Source organism: Balaenoptera borealis, assembly GCF_965194805.1.
Source record: "Balaenoptera borealis genome assembly, chromosome: 4".
NCBI lineage: Eukaryota > Metazoa > Chordata > Mammalia > Artiodactyla > Balaenopteridae > Balaenoptera > Balaenoptera borealis.
In genome coordinates, this window is record NC_138861.1 from 28,443,305 (window position 1) to 28,460,978 (window position 17,674).

General features: G+C 44.9%; 2 protein-coding genes across 3 annotated transcripts in view; one reads left to right on the plus strand and one right to left on the minus strand.

The window, feature by feature from the left end:
• Positions 1–5,612: 5,612 nt before the first annotated feature.
• The window catches only part of LAMTOR3 (late endosomal/lysosomal adaptor, MAPK and MTOR activator 3), a 92,811-nt gene continuing 80,749 nt past the window's right edge, over positions 5,613–17,674 (minus strand). Inside the window, exon 7 of the mRNA XM_082391021.1 lies at positions 5,613–6,093. Coding sequence (XP_082247147.1) covers positions 5,990–6,093 — 104 coding nt within the window. The 3' untranslated portion in view covers positions 5,613–5,989. The remainder of the gene's footprint in view (positions 6,094–17,674) is intronic.
• Positions 17,272–17,674, plus strand: part of DAPP1 (dual adaptor of phosphotyrosine and 3-phosphoinositides 1) — a 58,565-nt gene continuing 58,162 nt past the window's right edge. For both annotated transcript variants that reach the window (XM_082391014.1, XM_082391013.1), the window contains exon 1: positions 17,272–17,391. In XM_082391014.1, the coding sequence (XP_082247140.1) occupies positions 17,291–17,391 (101 nt within the window). In that variant the 5' untranslated portion in view covers positions 17,272–17,290. The remainder of the gene's footprint in view (positions 17,392–17,674) is intronic.

Consider the following 17,674-nt stretch of genomic DNA (forward strand, 5'->3'; position numbering starts at 1 on the left):
GTTTTGGTGATTACAGCTAGCCGTGATGCAAATTCCCATGACACAGGGGCAGCGTGGCGTTAGGCATGGAAAGTACAGACCCTTTCTCAGAGCCTTGGACACCCTCTCCGATCAAGTCCTCTCTGCCCCAGGCCTCTTTCTGGCTCATTCCCAGCCCATGGCCTCTCATGTGGAACCTTGTTTAAATCTGCCAGCTCCACCAGGTCCTACACTCGGTGGAAACTTATCATCTGCACATGCTACTTCCCATCCTCCACGCTGGAAGACGCTGCTGACATGTAATACTCCAGACTTCCACAGTCATTGCCAGGAATTCACTATTTTTCATGGCAGGCGTCCATGAACCACTCTACTCTATAGATGGTCAGGCTGAGTCCCAAGGAGTGAATGACTTGTCCTTTGAAAACAAAGCAGTGGCAGAGCCAGGTTCAGGAGGTAGGAGGGCCCCCCCAACAATGGGTCACCCCACATGCCAACTCAGGAAGTGAAAATGTGGCCTCAAGCTCTATGGCAGCGGAGGACTTTTAGTCCGGCTAAATATAGTGACCCGAACTGGAGGGCAGCCAAAGCTCAGGGTGCCAGCCTCACAGGAGCATTCTAGGATCCTTAATTGCCACAGGTGGGCTGCATAGTTCTTTTAAAACTCGCCTAAAAATAAACCTTCAATGAGTCTAACTCCAAGGGTTGATTGTATTATCATTATAAAAATCAGGACGAAAAGAGGTAGTGGTGAGGAGGAGAAGGAAGAGGTAGGTTATTCTTAGGAAACTGGAGGAGGTACCTTCCACGAGTTGCTGGGGAATGATGTTGAAAATCGATATTTTTTTCCTTCTTCTTTTTAAAAGTGTCTTACAGACAACTATTGTATTTGCTGTTTACAGTATTCTCTTTGTTGTGTAGAAGCCTGAGAAATGTACCTGTCAGTCTGTGATTCCTCACTGCCTGAGGGCTGAGGATGACCTCCGGAGATGTCTATTTGCAGCCTGGGGCACCAGGCCCAAGCAGGGAAAAGTGAGCCCACCGATAGGCCGGCAAGGTGCCTTCTCAGCTCCCTGGAGAGCCCTAACCTCCTTGGGTGCAACAGGAGAGCAGGGTGGGAATGAACAAGAGCTTTGGAGCCAGATAGAGCCGGAGTTCGAAGCCGGGTTTCACTCTCACTGCCGTTTCTAGATGCAAGCCTTGGGTTATTTGTTTCTACCTCAGAAATAATAAAATACCCAACCTTCAAACAGAGGCCGCGAGATCGGATGAGGGGACGGTACGGGGTGGCTTCCAAAGGGCCTGACACGTGATACCGTCAGTGCACTCTTAGGGGTCCTTGCTTAGCATCTACATAATCACCTTGAACAATTTCGGTAATCGCAATTACTTTTAGCGCAACTAAAACACTTTTGTTCAACAAGGTTTGGTACTGGGAATAGAGTACTGGAGACAGCATTAGTTTTACAGTGGCAGTGCTTCCATGGGATAACTCGCAGAGAATAACTTATTTTATGACTATCAGAAATACAGAGGGAAGACCTCTCCTTTTTTTAAAATTTAAAAATTTTTTAATTTCTTTTGTTTTTGGCCATGGTGTGGCATGCGGGATCTTAGTTTCCCACCAGGGATCAAACCTGTGCCACCTGCAGTGGAAGCACATTGGAGCCCTAACCACTGGACCACCAGGGAAGCCCCAAGACCTCTTCCTAACTGGTATTTCAAATGTCCTCTGATTTTTTTTATTTGACTACCAACTTAAAGTCAAATGAATTTCCTTCCTGGATAGAAGGTGAGTGAATTACCGGGGCCCAACTATGCCAAACTGGCTGCTTGTTACACGTTTGCCATCGGGCGTCCTCCATACTGTCATGTGCCTTTTCCTTTCCTCAAAAGCAGAAGCCTTCTTAGCCACATCTAAGAGGCTAGATGTTCTCTTCTTCCCCAAGCTAGTGACTCTCTAGTGTTCTGTGACTTCTTCATCCAGTAACATTGGACTCATGTGGGACCATTTTCTGCTGAGGGATTTCTCCAGAGACAACCCGCAAGCTGAGTTTCCCGGTTCCTGAAAGCCACTTTCTCCTCTCAAACTTGTGCATTTAAATATAATCCTCAATAAACAAACAGTTTTTACCACTACCAGTTGGCCCCTGTTTTTTTGTTTGGCTGTTTTTATTTCCACTCAAGTCTACTCCTTTGTGTTTTCTTCCTGTAAAATCTTTTTAAAAACGGGGTTTTACTTGGAGAATTTTAGCTTTCCTGAGGCCGGGGTGGTGAATTTCTGTTGGTTGAATTTTGTTGATGTGCTTGAAAAATTCTAATTAGAACCCTCTGGGGAGTTGCTCCGCACACGGCTGTATAAAAGAAGAGCTGGAAGGGTGACCTGACACATCGGCGAAGATTAAACAGACGTCACTTGGGGGCTGGGCACAGCTGCCGCAGCTCGTGCCCCAACCGGTAACCCTGGGACAAAGGTTCGCTGTGATACATTGTTATATTTTCCTGGGTGCTTAGAAGGAGACCTCTTCAAGGAAGGGTTTTGTAGCACTGTTACAAAACAGTGCTACAGAGTCAGGTGAAGTTGGCTGCCTCTCCCAGCTGATTTAGGGGCACCAAGGAGTCCCCTGAAATAATCCCCCTACCTTGTTCTCTGAAAATGTTCCAAGCCTTTCATCCTACAGTTAAAAGGTCAAGTGTGGAATCTAAACACCCCTGCTAAAGTCACAGTGTGCCGCTTTATAAGAGAGTCACCAGCTGGTCAGGGAACTGTCACAGGAGACGCCATGACGTCTTAGAAGTCCCCTTAGAAGGAAAAGCTTTGGAGAAGGGAATTTATGAATACGTGCTGTCCCTGGGCCAGTCCAATGAGAGGAAATAGATTTTCTCATTAAGGACATCCAGTGAGGAGTCTCACGACAGCCACTGCCCCGATCCCCCGACTCTCACCGCCCTTGCTTTACCTTAGAGCCTACAATCCACCATGAACGTCTAGCCCTTTGGGCTAAGAATTGTCTTTTTCCCTGAGTGCCTATTTTTGGTTGCTGTTTGCAGATGTAGGGGCTGGGGGTGCCGGCAAGGAGGACACCAGGTTGCTTACACTTTCGCTTCTCAAAGTTCGGCCCACGGCCGAGCAGCAACATCACCTGGGTTGATGTTGATGAGAAATGAAATATTAATGAATTGGAATTAAAGTCTGTATTTTAACAAGGTCCATGGATGACAAATACGCATATTAAAGTTTAGGAAGCACTGACTCGCAGCTTAATGTAGACTTACTTATTTGGGGTTTGCATGTTGGAAAGACAATGGACCATTTCTGGATGTTGAAAGAGGATACGAGGACACAAGAAAGTGGACCTCATGCTATTCCCTGGTAGATTTACTTGAATGTCTCCAAGGCCCATCAGCTTGGCTGTCCTAGGTAAAGCCCCTTTACCAGTTTGTCCCCGTGCCGGCTCGATCCACGCCCTCCACCCGCCAGTGGCCGGGTCCAAGTCACTCCCCATTCTTGTGTCTGTCTCGAGGGTCCTGGAGGGGGAAGGGTGTCTCTCACAGACACTTGGGCCTCTACCTCCTGCTCCAGCTGCTGCTAAATTCTTGGGCAGTCTCTGCTTCCAGTCTCTGAAGCTTTAATGCTGCTGCAGACACAGGTCTCCAACCGCGCATGGAAAAAGTGGACACGTTCCAGACCTCCAAGCCCAGAGCAGCTGTTCTCTCTTCTACTGTCACCTGGAGTGCGTTGCCATCTGCTTCATGGTCTCTGATACTCACCTCTTTTTCAGGTAACAACATCTCCATCCACGTGGCCATCTCTTTTCTGGAGAGGGGGCCAGGGACAGAGAAGGTTGGGAGAAGAAAGGGGCCTCATGCAAGATGGTGGAGAATGTGACCAGACGGCAAAGCTGATCCCCAAGTAATGCTCTGGGGAGATGCTGAAGAAGACATTCAGCAGAGACAGACTAGTATTCAATGTGAAGATTTTCTCTGAGCTGTGCTATAGTATGAGCCTCTCTCCATCTCTCCAAGCAAACCTTCAGTAAAGCTTGCTGTCTCCAACTCTTTGGCAGGAGAACTGAGGTTCGAAGGACCATGTGTAGCCAGAGGTCGGGGGTGCAGTGAGAGGAAGCATCACCTGACCTAAGAAGGCAGCCGACTGGCAAAGTGACCTGGATTTCAGTGGAAGCCAGAGTGGAGGAGAACAGTTCCTATGAAAGTGTAGTCTTGGGGAGATCACTGGATTTGCCACAGGATGTGGGATGGGGAAGGCTGGAACAATTACTTTTTAAATTAAAGGAGTGAAAAAGAATAGATACATGTACATGTATAACTGAATCACTTTTCTGTACACCTGAAACTATCACAACATTGTTAACCAACTACACTCCAATATAAAATAAAAAGTTAAATAAATTAATTAATAAATTAATTAATTAAAGGAATGAGTGCCCCAAAAACGGATGTGGATCACCTAGGAAACAGTTACACTACTGAGTATCATCGGGCCCTTTCCTTCCAGGACACGAAGTGCAAAAGGGTGAGAGAGATTAGTTTGAGCTGAGGTCAGGAAAAGCCACTGCTACCTGCCTGCATCGAGCCCTGAGGACCCCTTCGTCACTCCCTGAAATCCAGCTTCTGCCCCTGTCTCTCAGGCATGTGTGTGTCTGAACCCTAAGTCTGGATAAAGTTCAAATTCCCTTGCATGGGACTCCAGGGCCCCCAAATTACGAGTGATATTGAACAATCCCGGACCCCTAAGAGGGCTTGGAGCACACAGGGAGGGGCCACCACATCCTGACGCCTGCAGACCCGAGTCTCAGCTGAGCTGCAGCCGAGGGGCACGGGCACAGGAGAACTTGGCATCACTTAGCTGCCACCGTGCAAGCAGGAAGAGATCCTGGCCTTTCCTGTTTTTAGGAGTTCTCCCTTCTCCCCATCCCCAGCCCACTGCCAGTCAGCACACACAGATGTTTCAGGGGAATGACTGAGCCTTCCTTGGTGCAGAATGTTGACAGGTGCAAACATGGACAGCGGGTTAGGTCATGCCCTGCCCAGCTTCCTTGGCTCAGGCTTATGGCACTCATCCTTTACCCGTAAGCCCCCAAATCTGTCACCATAACACTCTTGGTCTGCAGGCTCTTCCCTAGTCTCCAAGAGTCCTCAGCCTTTGGAGGGTATAAGAATTACCTGGGGCGACGGTCAAGGATGCAGATTCCGGGCCCTGGGCGTGGCTAGGGTTTTGAGGCTGTGGACACCCTGGGAGAAGCCCAGCTCCAGTGCTTGGTCTTGGTTATCCAGTGCGCTAACTCCAAGCTCCCCGCCCTCCAGGGTCTTCTGGAGCCATTCATTTTTCCTTCTACATGGCCTTTGGATCCTTAAATTCCCTTTAGGTTCATCCTTTCTACTTCTGGTATATTACTGTTTTAATAGTCACCTATTTCATCAATTTAGCCAAGGGCCCTCTTTTCTAGTTTCCCTGATCCCTTCATTTTTCTTTTCTAAAACCCTCTTCTAGCTCCTCATAATTCTGCCCTTCCTCCTGCTTCCTCACTCCACTTAACCTTCTAGAAAAAACATCACCTTTGTAATAGTCCCCTTAATATAGACCAAAAAGACCAAAATAAAACACAATTACATTTTAAGGGAAACTTCTCTTTATTATCATTAAAATATTTAAAATACCAAAGACCTCACATTTATATAGTTAACCAGAGACCTTAGGCCAGAAAGGAGCAGTGACAAACAATCTACTTAAAAATTGTTGCTGTGGCCAAATCATGTTCTCTGTCAATGAACGCCGCTCTCAATTCGTTGCTGCGTGCGGGCTTCCTCTAGTTGCGGAGAGCGGGGGCTACTCTTCGTTGCAGTGCGCGGGCTTCTCATTGCGGTGGCCTCTCTTTGTTGTGGAGCACGGGCTCTAGGCGCATGGGCTTTGGTAGTTGCGGTACGTGGGCTCAGTAGTTGTGGCTCGCCGGCTCTAGGGCGCAGGTTCAGTAGTTGTGGCGCATGGGCTTTAAGTTGCTCTGCCGCATGTGGGATCTTCCCGGACCAGGGCTCGAACCCGTGTCCCCTGCATTGGTAGGCGTATTCTTAACCACTGCGCCACCAGGGAAGTCCCTGAAATGAAACTTCATTCAGTGAAAGGATTCTGCTCTAGCCGTTTAATAGTTAACAGTTCATAATAAAAGGTTTCTACTTTAGCAGTTTGATAGTCACCCACATGCTTTATTTTACATGAAAACTGAGATGCTTTGAAGATTTATATTTACTAACTGGGGGGCGGGGGGAGTAAGTGCTTAAAATATAGTGTAATTGCAGGAACAAAAATCATTTCTAGGTATACAATTGAAGTTTTAGATTCAAATCTCTTTTTACTCATTCAAATCCTTTTGGTAAGAGTCGGAAAGCTTTAAAGGGAAGGAGCAGAAAAATGAACAACTGAACCATTTAAAGCCTGATGAGACAGGTAATGAATGATACTTGAATCATTTAATGGTTTGGTTTTTAGTATATCTTCTACAAATGAGGTGTTGGGTAGTAGTGCTTAAATTCGGCTTCTTTAATAAAGAGCTATGCATACTCTTATAGATAAGAGGAAAAAGCAATGGATCTGATCTCCACTCTGGATAAAGCAGCCGCCGCAGAGCCCCCTAACCGGTGCGGTATGACTGCCACCTAGTGGCGGCATATCCTCACCACAGGAGTCCTGCCCAGTGGACGTGGAGGAGAGGGGGGGCCGAAAGCTCCCCGATGGCAGGGCTGATCTGCAAGTTAAAGCACCCGGTAACTAGAATAAAGTTATATTTTCTATCATGTCAACTCTTACAGCTTCTATCTTAAGGTCTATTTTACGAAATATACCTTTATTGATGCAGTTTCAAAAAGAGTTACATAAGGACATGAAACCTTGGTTTTCACTTGAGAGTTTATCTTTATCCCACGCAGGCTCCAAATGGACAAATAACATATATCATATATGTGTGTGTGTGTGTGCGTATCATATATACATATATAAAATATAAATTTGTATGAATTTAATTCTAGCCCAGAAAGCATTTTATGACTTAAAAAGCACTGAAGTTTGCTGGCTTTTGAATCACTGGAATCAGTAAGGAAAGCACCGTGAGCTAAGTCAGATTCACTCAGCTCCACCACTGACCAGCTGCCAGACCTCAGACAAGTACTTTATTATGTTCCAACCCATTTGCCCAACGTGTTACACAGGGGAGTTGAAATAGATTCTCTCTAAGATGCTCTCCATGAAAAGTTCTAAGACCTCTCCTGTTGATTAATTTCCACCCTAAGGGGGAACAAAACATTTTGAAACTTTAGCTGAGCTACTCCATTCCCTCTGCACTCCCCATCACCACTCCCACATTATTATGGGTGATTTCAAGGCTGACCCATTTTCATAACCTGGTTCTACCCTGGAGGCTCCAGAGAAGCTAGAATATCTCAGAAATATCTCAGCTGGCCAGCTGGTCAAATAATTTTTGCTCTTTGCTATTTGCACCTAACTAATGTTAGTACAGCAATCTTTTCAAATGAACTCAGGCCAAGACAAAACGTTTTAAAATAAGGCCCACAAGGTCTAAAGGTGTGTAACTTGACATGGTTTCACTTTGTTGAGGTAGCAGCTAATTTTTGCAAGCTGGAAAACAAAAGCTAGTGTGTCTGAGGTTTCACTTCAGTCCCTGCTTTCACTATTCAGCAATCAGTGCAAAGACAGTTAAGCATGACCTTTCCATACAGCTGGTGCCACCCTTCACCAGCTCAAGAGCACCTGTCACATTAACCCTCGAAGGCAGATGTTTGCTTACTTTTGAGACCTAGTTTCTTAAAATGGCAGAGAGTGCCGAAGTAAGGACTTTGCAGAAGGGAGCATGATATCACTTAATCTGCTTGCACTACTTGAGAAAAAAGTCATACTGCAGTTCTAGTAAACTAGGAGACACATAAGACAAAGCACTCTTCTTAAACCACATGTACACGTGCTTTCTTAAAATTATTACAAACACCGCTCTATTTGAAGGCATATTGATCACAGCGATAAGAGGTGTTTTGTTGAACGCAATGGTCCCCGGCTTCAACACAAAGCATAATGTGTACTGCTTGTGGGCAGGAGAGCTTCAGCAACCCTGCAGGATTGTTTCCAGAAAGTCCCAATATCTCAAAGTTTAAAGGAATCTTAAAAGTGATTTCCTCCAAATACAAGAATCCTTGTATCAGTAGCTACAAAGGCAGGGTAAATGAGGGGGTGAGAGCAATCTAACCCCAAGGATAGCCAGTAAGAAATGAGAAACAATGATAAACCCCATGAGAAGTCAGCCTGCTTTTGTTATCACCAGACACCAGCAATTCCGAACGACCTCAGTGATAAGATGCTCCTCTGGGCAGGGGTAAGCCATCCCCACTCCCCAGACGCACCCCACCCCGTCCCCTGCTTTCTACCCTATCTGGCCTCTGATTTAATGTTAGGTGACTAAGAGCACGCTCCTTTCTAATTTTTAAAAAAGAGGTTTTCTACTTCATATCTCCTAACTATCAAAGTGATATTTTATATCTTAGAAGATACAGAAACAATATTAAGAAGCATTTAAGAAATTGTCCATAATTTCACTATTCACTGCTGTTTCCAGCCTAACTTTTGGCAAATTTCCTGCGTTTCCTTCTATAAAGTTTTTCTTTAAGTGATTACGATTATGTGTATATTTATTGTAAAGACCCTTGGAAAACTACATTTTTCAAGGCTACATAAAAATCCACTCTACGGCTGTGCCATACATTTCTTAACTAACTAACCAGAGCCGTGTATGAAAACGCTCATTACACCAGACCTCACTTAATGAAGCATTACTAGGTGGTTGGGTTTTGGGGGCAGGGAGGAGAGAGGGTTGTTGGTGTATTTTCATTTTTGCTAAGTTGATAAGCCAAAAGAAAAGAAAAAACAAGTATCCCATTGCTAATCTGATGTATATTTCTTTGATGACCAGTGGGATTTTGCATTTGCATTTTCTCATTTATGATTCTTTTTTCAAGTCCTTTTTTCAAGTCCTTTACCCACGTAGATAATCACCTCTTATTTTTTACTGAAGACCACATGAAGAAGCCCTAATTTTTATAGGGCTGCCTGCCTGGCAACTCTCATGCTGGAAAGTCTTCTCCACTGACCAAGTCCTGCCCTTCTGCAACCACACACACCAAGCGTCCTTTCCTTTCCACGGGCCTTCAGACCCTTACACACAATCATCACGGTCTGCTCTATGGCTTTTCTTCCAGATTTATCAACTGTTCCACCATCCTGGTTGGACACATTTTAGTTCGTTGGAGTCCACTAGAGTGGTGGACAGAAGGTTACGAAAGCCAAGCTATGGTCTCACCAGGAGCTCGGGGCAGGGCTGTGATCCTCATTGGTATTGGTGCCATTTGTTTCTGCACATGTTGCCTGTGTCCTTAATCTTTTTTTCCCCTATACTCTCTGACGGAGGTCTCACAGTGAGGAAGAAAGCTACCAACCCCCCAGCTCTTTTTCAGATGACTCTTCTCAAACTGGGTCTCTTATTCTGTGCCTAAAACATCGGCTTGAAGGCTCTAAAGGCAGACCTTTACCTTCCTGGGAGGTGTGGCAGATACCACTAGCAGTCCAAAATATTTCATCCAGACACACAGCTGGATTACACTTCCAGGTTCTATTGCAGTTGGATAGAGCCCCGTGATAAGCTGTCTTCGGTGGAATAAGAGTGCTTATGTGTATTTCTCATTGGCCCAGCCCAAAAAACCCTCCCCCACCTGCTCCTCCATGCTGACTGGATTTATGAAGCGAGAGCAACTTTGAAATCCATGTGTTAAAGATGCGAGACCACCATCAGCCTGGCTTCTATTTTTTTTTTTTTCTTTTCAGCCTGGCTTCTAAATGACCGTGAGGTAGAGGGTTGCTCTCCGTGCTGGGCAGTTACGTGAACAAGGATTAAACTTCCTCTGTGTGGAAGTATTAGATGTTGGGTCTATCTGAAGTAGCAATTTCGCATACCCTGACCAACACTGGAGAAAATGAGGCATGGTGGAAAGAGCCTAGAATGAAAATATTATGTGCCAGTAACTCGTGCTGACCCTCAGCTCCACTTTTTTACTTTCTCTGCTCTCCTTATATCACAGGGGGCTGGAAGCTTCCAAACTACATTTCATGGATTCCCTTGCCAGCTTTCTTCCAGAAAGAACTTGCCAATTAGGAGACTAGAGAAAGGAAGAAAAAAGAAATTTCTTTTTCTTTCTACTTTAGGCACTCCGCGCAGCAGCAGTGGTGGCAGTTGTCAGAAGCATTAGTGCCAGTTTTCAGCTGCACCAGCAAAGCTGTGTCCTCCCAGGTTCCCCAGACCAGCAGCTGTGATGTCTCCATCAGTGCATCAGCAAGTGTGGACTTGCACGGCCTGGATCAAAGGCAGTGACAGCTTCACGATCTCCCCCTGAGTCCTCTTGTTCTTCCAACACCTGTGTAGCCAATTCCCTGCATTATATCCGTCTCCGGATGAACTATCTAGAAGGCTTTCTCTTTTCCAATCTGTTCAATGACTGATGCACACAAATTCTCTTCCTGGTACAGCTAATTACTAACAAGTTCCTTGGCTTTTCTGAGCCCCAATTGTCTCATCTGTTGAAAAATAAGAATAATGAAACCTGCTCTGCCTAATTAACATAACATTCATGATCCAAATCAAAGTGATGATGGAAACTCATTGTATATAGAGATACATTACTATATTGTTTTATGGATCCTGGTTAAATTTCCTCATGTGGGTCACATCTTACTCTTTCGAGAATTTCAAGAGTCTCTTGAATATTTTGACATCTTGGTTCAGTTAAATATACCAGTTATTTCTTCCTCTGAAAAAGACTAATATAACCAACTGCCAACAGGGAGAGCTGCTCCTTTATAACCAGAGGGTGATTGTGTTTCTTATTCGAGGACAAAGCTTTAGTTGTTACAACACTGCTGGTAAATATCACCCATGAACCAATCAGCCTGGCTTCCCATAACCACGCAGAACTGATTGAATGCCAGGGATGGGCTTGGGCACAGAATACATGGTAGACACGAAGGAAGAGTGATCTCAACATCCTGGGTTAATGTTCCTTGACTTCTACTCACTTCTACTCACTCACTCTGGTCCCTCTTAGAAGAGGTGGGACCTCAGCCTTTAACCTTCATACCCTCCACGGTTCTTTCTCAGACTTCCCGGAAACATCACCTCACATGTGATGAAGACCAAGTCTCCTGCTGTTCTCTTGCTCTACCCTTTGCGCCAAGGGTCCTGCCGAGGCCCTTTAGCCGGAGTCCCCTGTGAGGTCGCCCTCTGCAGTGCAGGACTCCACCCAGTTCCACCCCCACAGGCCCCCATTCCCTTGGCCACTCTGGCTCTTTGGAGGCAATTTAGTAAGGTGGACAGAAGCAGATGAGGGGGGCTGGCTTTTGATTGCATTTCAGCTCTTTTTTTAGGTAGGTGACTTTGCATAGCTACTGTCAGTGGATTTATGGTATCATCGTTTTTAGAATGCTCTTGGAATGAGAAAAAAAATGTGCTTGCTGTGGACCAGACTGCCCCTTCTGATTGTTTGGGTGAGACAATGCTTTGTTGTCGGGGGTGTCCTGTGCACTGACGCTTGGAAGCACAGTGCACTAGATGCCGGTGGGCTCCCCGGGTTGGGAAACCAAAATGTCTCCAGATGCTACCAAACGTCCCTGGAGAGCAAAGCTGCCCCTAGCTGAGAACCACAGTTTTAAGAACTATGGATACTGTATTAGGATTCTCCAGAGAAGCAGAGCCAATAGCATGCATATATATAAAGAGGCTTATTATAAGGAATATTATAAATATTCCTTATTATTATAAGGAATTGGCTCATCTGATTTGGAGGCCGGCAAGTACAAAATCTGCAGAGTGGGCTAGCAGACGGGAGACCCATGAGAGCCGATGTTCCGCTTTGAGTTCGAAGGCCGTCTGCTGTAGCATCCGTGAGAACGATGTTACAGATGATGTCTGAAGGCAGTCTGCTGGAGAATTGTCTTGCTCAGGGGAGGCTGGTCTTTTTGTTCTGTTCAGGCCTTCAACTGATTAGATGAGACCCACTCAATTCTGAAGAACAATTTGCTGTACTCAAAATCCACCAATTTAAATGTTAATCTCACTAAAAATCTCCCTCCCTGAAACACCCAGAATAACGTTTGACCAAATATCTGAGCACCTTGTGGCCCAGCCAAGTTGACACATAAAATTAACCATCACAGATACATAGCTGTGAAGACGCTTAAAGTCACTGCCTCCTGAAGCTCACATTCTAGACGGTGACCCAGATGGTAAACAAGTGTTTTAGTTATCTGTCACTGGGTAACAAATCACCCCAAACTCTGTGGCATAAAACAGCAGCCATTTTATTATGTGCGTGTATTCCTTAGATCCCAAATTCCAACAGGACATAGACAGGATGACTTGTCTCTGCTCTTCAATGCCTGGGACTTAGTGGGACTCAGTCACTGGGAGTGACTCAGCTGGCTGGAGGCTGGAATCATCTGGATCCTTCTTCAGTCGTGTGTCTGGAACCTGGCTGAGATGACTCGAGCTGGGGCTCCTGGGACTGTCAACAGAGCACACACAGGAAGCACTCCATGTGACTTGGGCTTCTCCCGGCATGACAGCTGGGTTCCACAAGGGAACACTCTGGAAGGAAGGCCTGGAGAATGGGTGTTCAAAGAGACCAGGCTGAAGCTCAAGGCTTCTTACGACGACCTCCCCTCAAAAGTCATGCAGTGTCACCTCTACCACACGCCTAGCTGACATCACCACTTGGCTGCTTTGTATTTCTCAATGACTAAAATTTACCTTTATGAACTATTTCCTGAGCGTCTGGGAGCCCACACCTTGGGTCTACTGATGTTATTTTTTCAGAATTTTAAATCACCGAGGAAACCATATTTTCTGTAGGAATGCTTAGGAAAGTAAAATCCAACGTGTTTATATCCTTCCTTTCCCCTTCAGAGAAAATCCTTTCATTTGTTTCTGGTTTTCTGCTCTCCTGAGAGAGGAAGGGATTAGAGTGAAGTTTATACCTTGAAGTTGGCGAGTTATAGCCGCATACAGACAGCTTTATCCAATAAAGAAGCTAGGACTGGTTATCTAGACAGAGAAGAAAATGAAATAGGGTCCCAGTTAATTCAAGACAACCAATTGCCTTGGCCTTTGATACTGTAGTAAGTGATCACATAATTGTGGCAGAGAACACAGAAGTGGCAGTTTGAAATAAAACTCCAACTGACATACTTTTAAAAACAATATGGCAGCTGTGAGCTTGCCACAGAATTAGGAGGAGAGCTGGAAGACTTCCCTTTGGAAAGCCGGCCTGCAGCTGAAAAACAATGGTTAGTTCTTTCTTCCTCTGCTGTTCCTCTGTTCCAATTTAATATGAAGTGATAATTTCTTCTTTTTCATGGGTGGGGAGAACAGCCAGTGGGAAACAGAGTAAGGGTCCCTCAACCCCAAGCTATGGTAACCTCAGTCCATGATAATCCCAAGCCATGCTTTCCCTTTACAGAATGTATCCTTTCTTTCCCACCAACATCAATGATGGAGAAGAGATCATGCTTATGTAACAGTTAACAGTTAACCAACCAAAGGAGCTAGAGGACCGTTCCCTCTGTGCTGTGAAGAGCATGAGTAGAGTTGCCATTGCCAGGTAACCAGGTGCAAAGCAACACTGTGATATGTGAGCTTTCTGTAGAGACCAATAAATTAGGGAAAGATTTAAAAGGGCCTTCAACCTGGAGGAATGGATAAGGAAGATGAGGTACATATATACAATGGAATATTAGCCATAAAAAAGAACAAAATAATGCCATTTGCAGTGACATGGATGGACCTAGAGATCGTCATACTGAGTAAAGTAAGTCAGACAGAGAAAGACAAATATCATATAATATCGCTTATATGTGGAATCTAAAAAAAGGGTACAAATGAACCTATTTACAAAACAGAAATAGAGTCACAGATGTAGAAAACAAACTTATGGTTACCAAGGGGGTAAGAGGGGAAGGGATAAACTGGGAGATTGGGATTGACATATATACATTACTATACATAAAATAGGTAACTAATAAGGACCTACTATATAGCACAGGGAACTCTACTCAATACTCTGTAATGGCCTATATGGGAAAAGAATCTAAAAAAGAGTGGATATATGTATATATATAACTGATTCACTTTGCTGTACACCTGAAACTAGCACAACATTGTAAATCAACTATACTCCAATAAAAATTAATTTAAAAAAATTTAAAAAAGAAAAACTTCCTTGAACAATTATAAGAAAAAAAGGGGGGGGGGTCTTCAACCACATGGAACTCTTTCTTCTGAAAAAGTTCTTCTTAAAGTAGTCCCAAATGTTAGAAATTCACATCTGGGGAATTCCCTGACAGTCCAGTGGTTAGGACTTGGTGCTTTCACTGCTGGGGCCCAGGTTCAATCCCTGGTCACGGAACTAAGATCCTGAAAGCTGCGTGGTGTGGCCAAAAAAAAAATTTCAAATCTGGACAAAATAGCTCTCCCTGAATCCTCTTTATGAGAAAATTGATGATTTGAGTGTGATAGTCATCCCGACGATGACTACCTTGATAACATTTATAACATTTCTTGAAAAAGAAAGTATTTTTCCAACAAAAAATAAGATGTTCCAAAATTGTTAAAACGCTCGATTGTTTGTGCCCATTTCTATGTGCAATACAGCGTGGAAAGAATTCAGTTCCATGAACAAGCATCAATGAAAAGAGAATAATGAAATAAATAAAAAGTGAACTATGTGCTTTTAAAAAATATTCTTTGTGCTGGTTTGCAAAGTGTTTGAAAGCAAAAGTTGCAGTTTCTTTAATTAAAAGAAATAATGTAGCATGTGACCAATCTAATATAAAAAATATTACCAAATATTTTATGACTGTCCAGCATTTTATTGAAACCATCTAGTAATTCTGCGGCAACTGGTTCCCCTATGATGCTGAATGCATGCGGACTTAGTGAAGCAGGGGGATGGTAGGGATGGGAGGGACATGGAATAAGTGACAAAAAGAAAGAATGGCATCAAAGGAAAGGACAACAGATGGGATAGCAAAATGAGAAAGGGAGGGGACAGGAAGATTGAAAAGGGGATGAGGGTCATACAGAGTGAAGTAAGTCAGAAAGAGAAAAACAAATACCATATGCTAACACATATATATGGAATCTTAAAAAAAAAAAAAGGTTCTGAAGAACCTAGGGGCAGGACAGGAATAAAGACGCAGACGTAGAGAATGAACGTGAGGACCCGGGGAGGGAGAAGGCTAAGCTGGGATGAAGTGAGAGAGTGGCATGGACATATATACACTACCAAATAAATATAAAATAGATAGCTAGTGGGAAGCAGCCGCATAGCACAGGGACATCAGCTCGGTGCTTTGTGACCACCTAGAGGTGTGGGATAGGGAGGGTGGGAGGGAGATGCAAGAGGGAGGGGATATGGGGATATATGTATACATATAGCTGATTCACTTTGTTATACAGCAGGAACTAACACAACATTGTAAAGCAGTTATACTCCAATAAAGTTGTTTAAAAAATAAAAATATATTTAAAAAAAAAGAAAAGGGGATGAGGCTTGTCTTAGTAAATTCTGCTACTTTCCTAAAAAAAAAAAAAAAAAAAGGTGAGCAAAAGAAAAACCAGAATTTGCTTAAACAGGAACGGAATAGATACTAAAACCCTGAACAAAGAGTTGTAGAAGGGGAACAAGAACTCTGTCCGGCTCTCCCCCTATCTCTGCTGTGTTCACATTCAGCACCTCCCTGGCCAGGACTGGCCTCTGTTGCAAGTGGACACTACGCTTCTCTCTGAACAAACTGTAGCCAAGAGAATTTTAAATGTTGATGTACCATCATTCCCGTGTGTTATCAGAACCCAGTCTCCACTCAGGAATCTCTCCCTGGCAGTCAGAGTAAGCCAGGGTCTCACACAGCACTGACAAACAGAGATCATAGGGAAGGACTGTAAGAAAAGCTAGAATAATGCCAGGGGCCGACCAGCCTCTCCTCTTGGAACAGCTCTGCCATTTTGGTTTCCTATAAAGTTTCCTCAAACTTTAACTCACACAGGAGTCAACTTGGGGATCTTGTTTAAATGCAAATACTGGTTCAGAGGCGCTGGGATGAACCCAGATTCTGCATTCTAACAAGCTCCTGGGGACGCGGCTGGTCCTCAGACGCACTGGGAGAAGTGAGTTATAGAGCACCGAGGTGAACCCTGGGTGAGTCAGGTGTGACAAGAGGGAGAGACAGAGAGAGAACAGGCGAGAGAGAAGCACGCTCTCTCCTGCAGGTTACGTACAGAGAGAGCACAGGAAGCGACATACGTTCTTTGTTCATTCATTACGGTACTTTGTCCAATTCCCCAGCATTCAGAGTGATGACAGTTTCCCTTCTGGACTTTTAGGCAGCTGGCATTCTCTACACATGAGTCTGGACACAGAGCGATACCAGCTGTAAGCCCAGGGAAGGAAGTGGAACTCGAAGACTCCAGGAGTTCTAACCTGCCCTGTTAGCTGGGCACCCGGCTGGCCCCCCTGCGGCTTTTCCTACCTTCTTCTCACCCAGTCCTTCTTCCACGGAGGAACGATAATTGTCTCTGAATCATGCTCAACCTGAACGTCAAGGGTATGCTGGAAAGCTTAGGTGATTGAAGCAGAAATATTGAGAAAGTGCTAAAAACCAGACTTCATGATGGAAGCTAGTGGTTTGAGCCTGATTTCTTTCCCCCTTTGAAAGATGTTGCTGATCCAGAAGCTTCCTCGATGCTCCTTATGTTTGTGGGTGAGACGGAAGGTGTAGGTGATGGAGTGCATCCTCGGCAAACCAGAGGCAAATAGCACTAAAGGAAAAGCTATGGTTTGGCCTCACGAAGAGAGTTGGAATTAAGAGTCAATTTCATTTGGAGCAGTTTGATCTTCATTTCCTTTGCCAGAAACTGCGTGTGGCATGATGCAACGTGAGTGTCCTCAGAGGTGGCTACGTAGCTTTGCGTGTTTCCTGACGGACACAACACTCCTGCCAGCACCTAGGGGCCAGGGCGGGGAGTGTCAGTGGGAGGAGTAACCAAGTTTCACTTCCTTGCTGGTGGAGACTCAGCTCCAGCTGGCTTCTCTCGCAGTGGGGAGGGGAGGGCGTGAGGAGTAGCAGAACGTCTCTCTCTCTGCCTCTTACCCAGAGCACCTCGCAGGGGCTTAGCGGACGTGAGGCGTGCGAATGGGCAGAGCAGAATCTCTAGAAGGGAAAATGAGCACCCAGGATCCTTCAGATCTGTGGAGCAGGTCGGACGGAGAAGCTGAGCTGCTCCAGGACTTGGGGTAAGAGGGCAGGTCCCCTTTTCCAAGCGCTTATTGGGTGAACCTTAACTCCTCACCCCTACGCAAATGCTCATCTTGATGAATGATTATCTTTAGCACTCTTTCTCTCTGACACCCCAATCTTCTACCCTTTCCACTTTACTCATCTGTGTCTGTTGGGGCCCAATTCCACTGTGAAAGTATGGATTACCTTTCCGGATGTGAAAACAAGTAGGTGGAGAAAATGGGACAAAAAATATCAAATGCTGGACGTTCTTTGAGATTAGGGACAGAATTGGGCTGT